This window comes from Dicentrarchus labrax, unplaced genomic scaffold (assembly GCF_905237075.1).
Source record: "Dicentrarchus labrax unplaced genomic scaffold, dlabrax2021, whole genome shotgun sequence".
Taxonomy (NCBI): Eukaryota; Metazoa; Chordata; class Actinopteri; family Moronidae; genus Dicentrarchus; species Dicentrarchus labrax.
The window spans coordinates 5,058,199-5,072,723 of NW_026136707.1; the positions used below are offsets into that span (position 1 = coordinate 5,058,199).

Sequence of the window (14,525 nt, forward strand, 5' to 3'; positions counted from 1 at the left end):
TTCAGCAAAATTTTGAAGTATCAAAAGTAAAAAATACTCCTTCTGCAGAACAAGAACAATACAAAACATCAGAAACAAGAAAACCCAAGACCATAAACAGACACCAGAACTAGGAAGTTTAGAAATTCTAATGGTGTATGTTTCAAAAGTGAAAGTCTTGATGTCATGTTTACCTCATTATGTCATTATATAATAAAATACAAAGCGGCTTCATGCAAAAATATTTGTATATTTTCAAAAAGTACTATCTTATAAGGCCTGTCAGGGAAGATTTGAAACTGGAGGGTAACTTCAGTTCCATCTGCATTCTTAGATGCATGAAACACACATGTACACAGAAGCTATGGGTTGGATTTGGTTATGTAACTAGGCAGATTTTCTGGATTTATATCCTCCAAGCTCTTCTTACTGGTTTGAGTGGACAGGGCTCAGTTGGAAAAACAACATCACGTACTTCCCTGCGCTAATCAGGATTAGCAACATTTGAACCTGATGACAGTTGTAGGGTTGTTTACGTTACCAGGCTACTGTCAATCTATTTTGATCAAACCACACCCACACAGTCCCGATGAAGCATATTAGAGATATGAGTCTTTGACTGTTAAACTCTGAATAAAATTATACCGTAAGATGTTTTTAAACTCTAGCTTTGATTGTTGCTTTTTTTTTTTTTTTTTTTTATATTAAATATTACTGAGAAATATTTAAACCTAAAGTTTGTATGGTCTTAGTATTCTTAGTATTAGCATTCTTAGTATTCTACTTTGGTTCTTCTAATAAACCACATGATTGTACCAGCAGTTTTCTTGAAAAGCAGAACTGTCAGCTCTTGTTCAAATAAACGAAGAACTATGGGACTAAACAAAGTAATAAAATGTTATCATTTGGCTACAGAGCCTTGTTTTCCCGCCATTCATATTTACTGACTACTTGAACCTTGTGGGAAATGATGTGAGTTTGGTAAGAACCCATGCAACCCTTCACTATAGGTAAGCTACACTGGAGACTGAATAGTGAACTGTTTGTCCCATTTGTTTGTTTTGAGTGGGGACAGCACCCAACCGCCCACATCCAGTCTGCCTGTCTTTCATGTGCATGTAGGTGTGTGTGTTAGTTTGTGCATGTGTGCTTGACAGAGCAAAAGTAGGAGAAAGTTGGTGACATTTACAGAATCCAGAAGAACATAGACCTGTTGGTTGGGGACGTCCCATGGAGCATGAAACCAAAGAAAGTAAGGTGAAATGGAAATTGACCCTCACATTCATCAAAACCCGAGTGCAACTTTCACTACTGTTTCATACCAAGATTTTTCATCTTCCTTTTCCCTCTTCCGATCAATCCATTCCACACTTGCAATAAAGTCTAAAAGGCAGCTTCTTCAGTGCAGCTTGGTCCACTTTTAAGGATAGGTTCACAAGTTTTCAAGCTTGTCTTAAAGTAGTTGTCAGGTGCCCTTACATACATTAAAACTGTTTTTACTTGCTGTAATCATTCATCTTGTCCATACTGACCAAACAAACCTGTCTTGGAGAAATAAGTACTACATTTCACAAAAGAGTCAGGGGTTTGCGTGCAGACCCGGATCTTTAGGTTCAAGCACTACACAAATGCACGTTGGTTAAGGTTAGAACAGGTTGTGGTTTTGGTTAAATGTTAAAGGACACCATGTGTCTCAAGTCACTTTGGGCTTTTTTGTTTATAGGCCAGACCACAATCTTTCCCTAACCTTAACCAAGTGTTGATAAAAAAGTTCAATGATGCTGTAGCCTTTACAAGTCGATATGTATTGCAAGTTTAGATATTTGTCAGACCAATCAGGGAATAAAGTCTTAGTACAAAATGTCCTTCTATGGAGGGATCTTTTATGTTATAATATGCAAAGTTGGACCCAAATGCAGATACTGACTCAGGTTTAAGGTAAACTAAAAGGATTTATTGCAATGGTAGCGGGGAATGGAGGTGGAAAAAGCGGGGAGGTAGCTGGTTGAAGTAGAGGGCTAGAGGATGAAGAGGAACGGCGTGGCTTACTGGGTGGAGACACAGCGGAGGGGGAAACGCAGGAGAACACAAGGAAAATGCTAGAGTACAGCTATGGCAGGAGGAATGATTATAGCAAGTGAAAAATGTTTGTATGGGCATTGAACCTATTCTTTAATAACTGCTACAACAGTTGGACACCAGAACTCTGACCCAACCTAAACAGTTACTGACACCTAATCAAAACCTTAACTTCAAAATAAGCACATTTTATAAACACATGTAAAATGACCATTTATTAAATTATGTCAATCTTCCCCATACAAATGAGCAAAATAAGGTAATCTACAAACTAAATCTAAATCATCTTACATTATCTTAGCTTAATATGTGCCTCACACAGATTACATTATGGCAAATATCCAATGACCAACAATAAAAAGCCACGACAAAACTAGAAAGCGAGAAGATCAAAACAAATGGAGATGAAATTAATGGGAGGGAATTTACACTCTGCGCTGACTTGGTACATGTGTGACATATCTTACTCACACTGTCCTCTTAGTAGTTTAAAATAACCTAAAAAAAATCCTGTGAGTTCACTTTTTCAATGTGTGAAGTTGTCCCATAATTAGTTCATCAAGCAATAAGAAGGAAGTGATTGAATTTAACTTCGGATTTTCGCAACGTATTTCAGCATCAAGGTGGGGTATGTACAAGCACTTCATGAAGCTGGAGATTACTCCGAGCTTTTCTTAACCATTTATTATTCAAATCCTGAACTGTTACTTTTTATACTGAGACTTACAGTCAGAAAATATGTGGTAGTTCTTACTCATACTCTCATCTTTGTAGTTTAAAGAAGGAACAGGAAGAAAGTGGATGAATTTAACCTTTGTGTGATTTTCAAAGAAACCCCCAAATGTATTTAAACATCTTAATTTGAAACTCTTCATGAAGGTGAAACTAACACTTTTGGAGCTTTCTCAAAACTTTAAGTGTAAAGTAAACTAGAAACTTACATAGAAGGCTATAATTATATAATATAAGAGACCAGCTTTGAATTTCCTCATTTCACATCAGGTTGCATCAAATGCATGGTGTGAAGAAAAAGCCCCCGTCATATTTGTTTGGGTGTTAAACTCAGTGACAGTGACCTATAAAACGTGGGAAATCACAAACCACCCACAACCAACATTAATGTGTTTCGTGAGGGACCGCACCACAGACTTACTCCTCTTTAAACAATTAAACACCACACGTCTTCACGTCTTATTCAGCATATTCAAACTTCATAAGAATGCGCTGTTAAGTATTTTACTCCAACTCTCATTTGAGGATGAATTGAGGGTGAACATTTCTCCCTCAAATTTGAACAATATGAAACTGCATTTAGGTTTCATGAATCCAAGTTCCACAGCAGCTCTCATGATGGAGTTTTGCCCCATAAGCAATACACTTTACCTTCCACAAGTGGAGCCACCTACACCACAGCCTCCTTCCTCCTCTGTAAAACCACAACTCTCTCTACAGAGAGAAAAAAAAAAAACTCATCTTCACTACAGGGCCATGTAAAAGGGAAAACCCTGTCACCCTGTCATGTCTCTCACACAGAAGCAGCAGATGAATTTGGACACTGAGAGTGCAGCACACACTGGGTGAGTCAAGATTTAGTGAGTGAATTCAGTTCCTCTCTTGAATTTGTGTCAAAATATTGTTTTATATTCCTGTGATATCTCTTAGAATATTTGACTTTCTTGTGTTTTAAGTCAGTGGTCTGTGGATTATTGCTGTTCAGAACAAACAGTTTAGATGCTTAAATTCTAAAACTATTTAAGAATGTGTGACAGGCAGGCAAAAAGTTTTTTTATGTTATGTGTTTTGGAACAATTGAACAAAACACATAATCAAATTTTGAATTCACAAAAACATACATTGTTGAGCATAAAATGTCCTCCGTTTCCATAGTCAGTGGTCCAAAGTCAAATGTACTATTCATATAAGTGCAGAAAAACAGATTTATTAAGACTTGTTGGGATATAGTTTATTAGGATTTTGAGTAATTAACCTATTAGCGCCTTTACGGAACACTGTACAATTGAGGGTGTGATGTAGAATCAGGTACTTGATGAATCCAATAAACACAGTTACATTGAAGATGTTGCAGTCCATTACTATTACAGATTTACATTACATACATTTCAAATGAGAACTGGTTTAGCAGTTGTCCCTCTGCAGACCCCAGAGACAGACATAGTTTTGCAGTTCAGAGAAGGGACCAAAAAACACTCAGTCATTTGAGCTTATTTTCTAGCTGGTCCCAACTATCCAACTCTGTACTTACTTGCTGTAACACGTGTAAATGCTTTGCAGAATACATTCATCATATACATTGGAATGTAAAGCAGAGACACCAGTATGCTTACATTTCACCTGGATATGATCGTTTCAGTCCTGTATATAGGTTTGGAGTTTGATTTACAACCACCTGACACAGAATTCAGAGTTAGTGTTTTTCTTGACTGACCACAGACTTTCAGTCTTTGTCATTACAAATAAACAACCAAACCACAAACTATATATTGACGTGACACTCTGTGCAGGACCCAGAAAAAAAAACTCCCACTGAGGTAAAATCCCAGAGAAGCATCTGCATGGTGAGGGTACATATACCCACAATGCAGTGTGTGTAATACAGCCAATCTGTGTGTTAAGGCTGATTTTAAAGTTAGTGGTTAAAGGACATTAATTTATTTTCCAACCCGAGTTTTATTTCATGAGTTTTGTTCTTATTCGTTCGTTAACATTTAAATCGAGATGATAGATATACAAATGTCACAGCAACTCTGGAATTAATTAGGAAGAGCAACATGAGCAGTCACAAGTACCAATTATCAAGTAGTACAATGCAAAAATACTCACTTACATTTTTATGTCCTGCATTCAAAATAAAAAGCATACAAAAAATACCAGAAACATATACTTAGAATATCAAAAAGTACTAGAGTTGATCAGACATTATTCGATTTATAATACTGACGTGTAAGTAGCATTTTATTGTTGTAGGTGATCAAGGGGGAGCCATTTTTAACTACTTTACATACAGTTAGGTAGTTGAGTCCAGTGGGTCCTAACCTAGGGGTCTGGCACCCTCCAAAGGGTCACACAGAAAAAGAAGAAAAACCAAGTTCTACTTTACAAATTGGTTCTAATCTTGCTGTGATAAACGTTGGATAATATTACATCTTTGGTCCTCATAAACAGTAATAAACAGTTATTTAAATTAAACCGTGTGACAAGTTTAGAGGGTAACAGCTACTCATTTGAAATGTGACAAGGGGCCCAAAGTACACACAGATTTATTTGTAAGGGCTACTGGTTTAAAATTTAATAGTGCATTGTAAGTATCTCATATGTAAAATCCCAATCTGAAAAGTAACTAGTATTTGTAGCTGTCAGATAAAGCCAAAGTACAATATTTCATTCTAAAAATGCAGTGGAGTAGGAGTATAAAGTATCATAAAATGAAAATACTTAAAATCAGTACAATCTCCTCAAATATGTGACAAAATGAATGTGTCTGTGTGTTTATTTGACAGAATGGAGTGCCAGTCAAGGTCCTCTCATAAGTACCTGCTGCTGCAGGTGTGGTGTGGTCTCCTCACCGTGACCATGGTGGTTATGGCCGTATTTCTCACTTCAATCAAGACAAAGTCAACTCAGGTCAGCACATCAGCCATAAGAAGAGAAAGAGTGAATGAGTAATGCAGGTGGAACAGTTTTGGACTAGTATGTTATGCTCCATATTTCATGCATGGCGCTTTTGTGTAGGCGATGAATGAACAGTATAATTTTGGAAATGCCAACACCTGAACTCTCATGTGTGTTTGTGAAATGATACTGCAATTCTCAGAATGGGACATCAAAAGAGTTTGATGTTACCACAAAGCAGTTCCAGTATATTCTCTCTTTACAAGTATAAAGTACAAGTAAAGTACAAGTAAGTTGGTTGCCATAGGTCAAGAGAGTGCCTCTAGGTGGCGGCAGTATCATGACATTGTGTTTACTCATACAATAACAGATCACTTATACAATAAACTGCAATTCAATACAGACTTCCCCACAAACTGCAACCTCAGAAAACACCACAGAGTCGAATCAAACACCTGATTATATTGTACATGTGTTCCTGTAACTGTGTCCATTTGCTGCATTGTATAAGATGAGTGGTTCCCCATTTTACACCTGACAGTAAATAATTTGTGTATTTCCATTTAAACCCCCCCAAAACCCAATGAATCATCTATAAAATGCTAATTTCCCACCAAATATAAAACAAACAAAACAAAAACAAGCTGCACTGGAAAGTTGATATTATGGAGACAAATGGTTCTCTGGACACGGACAACATTTACCCTGTAGCAGTGAGACGACAAAGTAGTGGAAGGGATGAAGGAGATGATGATACTGCAGCAGACAATGATGGTTTGTTTTCTATCTTTTTAAGGATGAAGTCTCTACACTGAAGCCAGATGTCAGTACAACAGGTGCATTGATTTGATGTAAAATCTCACTGTGTGCAGGAAACAATTCATTTTAAAATTAAGGGTTTATAAGTATTTTGATAAAAACATGCTACATTTAACATGAATGAAGTTGAATATCACTGCTATTTTTCTTTTACAGGCAACACTATTGCGGGTCCCTTAAAGTCAATAGGTAAGTTCGAAAAACATTTTAACCTAATAACCCAAACAAACTGAAAGATACACACAAAGATAAAGTAGAATGTATTGTGATTTCCAGTTATTGCAATAGCAACTAATAGTAAATGATGTTTTCCAGGATCTTCTTTCTCATACATCCAGCTAATCTGTAAGTACACTTCCTCTTCTGGCTTATATTCATATTCTTGAATAGATTTGTGTGTGGTAAACTGATGTTTTTGAGTATATAAAAGAAATTATATAGTATATTTTTAAATTGCTGTAGAGAGCATGCGTCTAAGTAACGACTTTACTGCAGTTTGTGGTTGTATTTTTTATGAGCTCAATCTAAAATATAAATAATGAGAGCTTTGGTGATATACGTTGCATTTTTAAATCCTCCATTTTACATTTCTCAGTCAGTTGTTTGTTTATTTCTATGAAAAATTGGTCAAGCATAAATTATGGAGATGTTAAGTTTAGATATTTACAATGACAGCAGAAACATTTTTAACTTTCTGAAACATCAGCAGTCAGTTTTTGTTGTTGGTAATTTCAAAGAGCGAGCAGGTCTTTCTAGAGCTGTGATTTCACACTGACTTTCAAAAGTCACATGGAGTAAAGTTCCTTATAAAAAGAGGCAGAGGTGCCGCTTTCTTTCCCAAAGAAATCAAAGTAGTATCAGCTGACCAAAATACAAGATGTGTTTTGAGTACAAAGTATGACTTTCACTTTTTTGATGATCTCTCTTGCTGTCATTATGTTTCTACTGCATTAAAGACAGCAGCCATGCTTGACACCTACAGACACTGGGTGCAACAAGTTCTGACACGCGCTCACAGAGCCACTGAAAGTCATTCTGAGAAACGTAGGAAGTCTCTAAGTAAAGAAAGGGTTTAAAGGAAGTGGCTGCCCCAGAGAGTCAACAACAACAATAAAGTAACTCCTGATAAGAAGTATTTAATGGATATTTTTAAATGAGAAGTTCAGATTCACTGGAACAAATATCAGTTGGTCTAATTGGATCCTGTCAAGCGTAATCAATTTGGGTAAAAAGCCCTAATAACATATTTTCTGAAATCAGCTTCCTGCTTCTTGTGAAGGGGTGAACATGAACACACAATTTTCTGCCAGAATTATAACAATTAGAATATATTTACAACCATATTTCTGGTCAGGTCAGGTCAGTGGGATGTCACTGGAAAAAATTTGTTATATAAAATATTATATCTAAGAGATTAACGTATACTACATTCACACATAATTCTTTTGTGTGCACAGACAGTCAAGCTAAACCGCTGACTGAGACAGACAGTATAGCATTGTCATGTTTCCAGTCTCATTGTGTTCCTCCCACCACATTGCCTTTTTCCTGTGTGAAGTGGGTTCCTAAAACCTCATCAAACCCAGAAGCAAAGCTCTAATGTGGGCTGCACTGACTTAAAGTATAATTACAGCCCACAGCAACAGACATCCGTTTGTCAGGGGATGCTTAGTCTGTCAAATGGAAGGAAATTAGCCATTAACTGAAAGATCAACTGTATTTAGCTGATGTCTTTATTCAACTTGAGATGCAAATTTAAGTGTGGATGTTTCAAAGGGGCTTGGTAGACTATGCAGTAGAACTATAATCTGAGCCAAAGTCCCATGGGTGAGGCAAAACATTTTTTTATAACTGAGCAACTAATGAAAGTTTTCCAAATCTACCCACAGCTCCGGACATGCACTCCTGGCAAAATGACATACAAACACCCAAATGTCAATCCTGCCACCTAGACCTGCGTGACAACTTCATCTTCTGCATGAAGGACAGCCTCTACTTTATCTACGCCCAGGTCACCTTCAGCAAGCACGCTAATAAAAGTCAGAGCAAATCAGTGATTTTGAAAAAAAATGCCTCGTTCGGTAGACGTGAAAGAATACTGGTTGAGGGAACCTTACCACACACAACAGAGGGCTCCGTGTGGGTGGCCAAGATTGTCAAACTTACAGAGGGAGACAGTGTCAGTATAAATATCACAGATTATTTTCGAACTTACAGCACATTCTGGGGTGCCTATGAGCTTCATTCAGGTGTCTAGAATTTGTTACTATACGAGAGAGAATAGTTTTGGGTAGAACTGGTATGTTATTAGTAATCTTATATACTAATATGTTTAAACAAAATTTATTTTGTTCCAATATTTTGTGATGGATATTTAAGAAAAAATACAAATAATACTCAAAAGAATTTAGTGATGCTCAACAATTATTGAATCTTATTTTTTGCAAGGTAGTAAAGTCTTTTAATAATCTTTGTGGCCAACTTGGAACACTAAAATGCTAAAAAGCTCCATCAGGCATGGTGAGGAAGGTTTTAATTACAGGTTTTAGTGACTGAAACCTTTTAATAGAAAGTCACATCTTCACACCTTGCTGACTTTGGACAAAAATATCTGGGCAAATTAACAGACAGCATCAACCCAACCTTAGCCAAGTGTCCACTTTTAAGTATGCCAGCTGGTTCTGACTCTTGTGGTGTTTGGTGGTCTTGCTAATTGAATTCTAAATGAATATAAACTGTGACTGTCTGGGGTATGTTTGTTTTCATTGCTATGTTCTTGTGTAATTTATGAAATGGAATATTATATTAGTGTGGTTTGAAATCAAGGGTGAAATGAAAATGCAATAAAAAAGATGTATTACTTAAAAGCCATTGAGTCAATTTACTGACTTTTTATTTGCACTGCGAGCTGTCAGCTGACCACACGGTGGTGCCACTTTCCTGAATGAATAGGAGGTGACACAAATGCAAATACTGTGTATCAAACACAGTACTATATTTCCATAGACAGCAGTACACAGTGAGAGAGAACACATTCTAATCATCTATGGAATAAAAAAAACCTCAAGTGAACTGTTAAAACCCCCGCCAACACAAAGCGTGGTGTTTCTCTTCTCACTATCCCTGCTGATACTGTAAACACATACAGTATGAAACACTGTACAACTTTAATGACACGTTGCCTTAAGCATGCAGGAGCAACAGGTGCAAAAACAGGAAGCCACATATTTGGTGCAATATCTGTCACACTGCTTCCCCTTTACAAAATCATCCACTGACACTTGAACTTAAAACGCCCTCAGATCAAACCCTTTGGAGGCAGTTTGGTTCCTTTCATGCACTGACTATAATGAATATTATTCTTAGACTGCCTATCTGGTAGTGATGATGTCAAATTATAATGATTGGTGTCTGAAATCTCAATTTTCTTTTGAGTAACTACTAAGTGTGTGTTTTCTATGGGGGGAATGAGTAAATGAGCAGTGATTTTTGACACGGCCATTGCTGATGTTTAGCAGGTAGAACGTTTAACATGTTCACCATCTTAGTTTATCGTGTTAGCATGCTAACATTTATTAATTTGCACTCAGAGTACATCTGGGGCTGATAGGAATGTCATTAGTTTTGTATTGCAGGTATTTGGTTATGAATCAAAGCGTTGGACAAATTCAAGTTTGGACCCGACTTTGAGCTGTATGAAAACTGTAAGGTCCAGTGTGTAAGCTTAAGGAGGCTCTATTGTCAGAAATTGAATATAATATTCATAGGTATGTTTTAATTAGTGTATTATCACCTGTAAATCCGAATTGTTTTTATCTACAGATGCCACAGGTCTCCATCTCCATCATGTTTCTGCCACCGTAGTTTCTCCCACACCCTTTACAGCCGGTTCCCATTCCAAGGTCATCAAATACATACAAGAGTGGGGTAAGGTTTGTATCAACTTCCCTGTAGTAGGATTCATTCTCTAGGAACAATGAATGTACAAAATGTCATAACAATCCAGATATTTCAGCAGTGTAATTGCAGTCAGTGCTCTGCCTGTAAACCACCAGAACGCTGTTACAAATATTGTCTAGAGATAAAGGTAAATTACAAAGCTACATTACAACTGACATACCTCCTGCTGACAATTATTCCTTTTTCAGTAGTCCAAAATCCTAAAATGAACATAGATAGATAGATAGATAGATAGATAGATAGATAGATAGATAGATAGATAGATAGATAGATAGATAGATAGATAGATAGATAGATAGATAGATAGATAGATGGCTCTCACCCGATTGGCCGCTCCCCTACAAGGGTTTGAGTATTCCTGTGCTACAATATATTCAGGTGATTATACACCAATGACCTTTAACATGCGTCGTGGATGATCCGATTACAAGTGGACAGCTCTAAGGTGTGAATGCACCAAAGACGAATAGAGGACGCATTGAGATTCGACAACGGATTCGGAGGTGGCCTGGGCCGTGTGTGACCTTATTCTTTTAGCAGTGACAGTGCAATGTGTTCTGGGCCACAATGAAGGACCGTCCACTCAACTGACATTGTGTAACAGCACACAAACCTGCTGTCTGTCTGTCTTTGGTTCAATGTAATGGAAAGTGTATGAACACACGCTCGTGTCTAACTTAATCTCTCAGAAAATGTTACACTATAATTGCTGTAAATTATTCATCCACTTTCTTACCAGCACTTTCTAAACAGGATTGTCTTTATGTGACGAGTCAAACATCCCCTTTGTGTGAGGCCCACTCTTCCCGTTCATCTTATCAGTGTTCACACAACTTGTGGACATATGGGCCCCTTTAAGATTAAGATTTAGAGAATGCAGGTAGCATGACATCACCTCTAGCAGGTATCATAGGCTGATGATTTCTCACACATTCTCTATAATACTTGTTCCTTTGTTCTCTCGTGCCTTTGTAGTTCTATGGGGATTGTTTCTCAGCCTTGTCATTTCTGTCGGCTTGTTCGTCCAGGCTATGATGACATTTTGGGTTTAACAGAGAAACAGATATGTTCTTTTCTACGTGTAGAGGTAAATTTGCCTGGGGCTTGAATCTGGTTCAGTTAAAAAACAAAACAAACAAAGATTAAAAAGACATAATCAAATACTTGAGGACATGAGAACAAGATAAGGAAACCATTTAAGGCAATTCTGGTAGAATAAGGGGAAGATAAGCATTAAGAATTCAATAAAATAATGGCATGTGGTGGCATTATGTTTTTCTTGCTGTCCTGAGCATTCAGGAGCTCTTTCTGATGGAGTGTTTTATTTTATTTAAGGGTTTGTAAACCATTATGCTTAATGAGCAGCATGCCTTTCGTGTGTATCAAATAATCACATTACCTCTATTAGTTTCCCATGTGTTGCTGTAATTTTTCCACTTTTTACAATTATTGCCAGTTTACTTTTATTCATGTTCCCAAAGTCTCCTTACCAAGCTGAAAAGCAACACTATTTTCAATTAAGCTTTTTTTTGCTGAAACTTTTTTTCTCACAGTAAAACAAAATATACTTTTTAGAAGTGTTGCATATAATGCAGGCATGGAAGACATACTGAGATCCGGTTCTTATATGAAAGTAGCAATATTTCAGTGTAAAAACAAATAAAGTTAACTAAATGTACTTAAAATGTACTATAAAAAGTAAAACTACTCATTCTGTCAGTTGCAGCTGATCAAGGTGGAGCAACTGACTGACTATATATATATATATATATATATATATATAGTGTCATTTCTTTACAACTGATAGTGTTTAATTAATCCCAAAGGGAAATCACAGTATTACAGCAGCCAAGTCACATTCAAATTATATACAAATAACTAAAACAGACAAAAAATTTTGAGAAAACAACTATGCAAGTCACCATTATGATTCAAATATAAAGCTTCCTTCTCTGCATCAAGCCATCTCATCTCATCACTTCATATGGAGGTAATGGTATTAGAAATAAATCAGCTTTCGTGTGAGAGTGTAAACATAGAAACATAATACTTCCTAATATGTGACTCACACTTCGCACGCCACCATTAGAGGTTATTAGCTGCTTTTAATATGTGTTATTATGTGTCTGTGTTACATCTAATTACACAAGAAAAGGGGGGAAAAACATCTATCTACACTTCCTCTGTCGTGCAGTGATGATATTCTCAAACGTCAATCACATGACTTTAAGTCATGTTGACTGAATTTACTTCCTGTATTCCCATCTTTTTTTTTTTTCTGTATATATATTTTGGTTTATTTCATTGTAACTTTAGTCACATGTGTATGTTTGTGTTGAACCAAATGTTTATCATGTGATAGTGTTAAGTGTGTAAGAGTGTAAGAGCAAATACTGACAGATGGCCCTGCGGGAAAAGTAAGGGGAAAAAAAGTTAAGTAAAAGTTTTTTTTATTGTTTGTTTTAGAATAATGTAGCATTTTTTGAGTTTCTAGTATGATGAAGAAGGAAGAAAATAAATTCACTGATTTCAGCCACTGGATCATTTACAGAATCAATAAACTCTGTCGTTGCTTTGCCACAACAAAGGTTAAACTGTGTGGCCACAAAAGTCAACAAGGAGAAATGTGTAGGAGGAATTGTCTGACCACTGTTACATTTTTGAAATAAATGAGTTGCTGCCCCAAAGATTAGGGAAGTGGACCTAGGACTGGAATGAAAAATTTGAATCCCCAGCAAGTGGGAAAATCTGAAAACAATGCTCTCCGCCTCCATCAGAAAATAACTGTAGCTATGCCCTTTAGCAAGACACTTACCTACCTCCAACTTCTGCTTAAAGGCCAACAGTAGATGTGAAACTGAGGAAGAGCGTGCATTGTCTGTGAGACCTCAAAGGTCAAAGGGAATAAAATCTACTTTAATAGAACTTTAGCCAGATTGCACATTTTGATAGCTTGAAGCTGCGATCAATATTTTTTTTACGAACAATAGATGAACAACATGGACGACATAATTCGTTTGTGCCTTTGAAAACAAATCATCCTGAAAAATAAATCCATTTTATAATCTGAATTCTGTGGTGAAGGTTCGGTTAGGTTTTGGCACAAAAACACCTTGGTAAGGTTTGGGGAAACATTGTGGCTTGGGTTAAAATTACTACTTCTGTAAAGTTAGGGGACCTTCATCATCATGGATACAAAAATAAACAGATGATTAAGCCTATGGAACAATAACCTTGGAGGGCTTTGTCACTTAAACATAAGCATATGTTGTTTTGAAGCATTTGCTGAAATGACTGATTCTGGTGCTCAACTTTACTGTTTTGATTGTTTTCACTGTTTTCCTCAGGCTTGTTTCCTGCTGCCTCAGGCAGCTGTTTTTAGCAACAAAGATGTGCTAAACCCCCTGTTCACTAACTGGCTAGTATTAAACAGTGAGAGACTCTCGACATACTGCTGTGGTCAAAATATGACATTATATTATATTATGATAGTTGATGAAAAACATAACTTCTGGTTAAGAAGACACTTAAAACCACATAAGGATCCCTTCAAAATAAGTTACTTTCTTTGTATTGCAGTTCTAGTAACACTGATTTTTCCCTCAAATTATTTGATGGATCACATGTGCTATGGTCACAAGGCAAAAAACTTCCACTAGCTCTGCTCACAATATCTGGAGTATACATCAGATACTTAGAATCAGAAGAATTTGCCTTGGTATTTTGGAGCCCCACAAATGTCACAAAAGTCAGACATGAATAATGAAAGGGGAACAGCTCAGTGCTAGTAAAAAGATAACAAACATAATTTGCAATAACAATTTCCTATTGAAATATGATTATGACACATTTTTGTCAAATAAATCTCATAAAATGATCATATAACACTAACACAGATAGTAGTGGTCACCTACTAGTAAACATATAGCAGGTAAGCTATAGCTTACCAACAATAGTGCTAGAACAACAACCCTGGTTCACAACAAGATGAGGCGGATTCAACTGTGCCTGTCACCGAGGTTAACTGAACCATTGGCCGTTCCGGATAATTGGTATCA

At 36.7% G+C, this 14,525-nt stretch overlaps 1 protein-coding gene across 2 annotated transcripts; it reads left to right on the forward strand.

Moving 5' to 3' along the window:
* Positions 1-2,668: 2,668 nt before the first annotated feature.
* On the forward strand, positions 2,669-9,355 carry LOC127367333 (uncharacterized). Of its 2 annotated transcripts, XM_051407095.1 has the most exons (7): positions 2,669-2,686; positions 3,592-3,635; positions 5,577-5,700; positions 6,485-6,524; positions 6,664-6,696; positions 6,823-6,852; positions 8,397-9,355. In XM_051407095.1, the coding sequence occupies exons 2-7, from the start codon at positions 3,601-3,603 to the stop codon at positions 8,762-8,764; spliced, it is 630 nt and encodes a 209-aa protein (XP_051263055.1). In that variant the 5' UTR covers positions 2,669-2,686; positions 3,592-3,600; the 3' UTR covers positions 8,765-9,355. The 2 variants fall into 2 exon arrangements, with proteins under 2 accessions (XP_051263055.1, XP_051263054.1); XM_051407094.1 differs by lacking the exon at positions 2,669-2,686 and having other exon boundaries at positions 3,557-3,635.
* Positions 9,356-14,525: the final 5,170 nt, after the last annotated feature.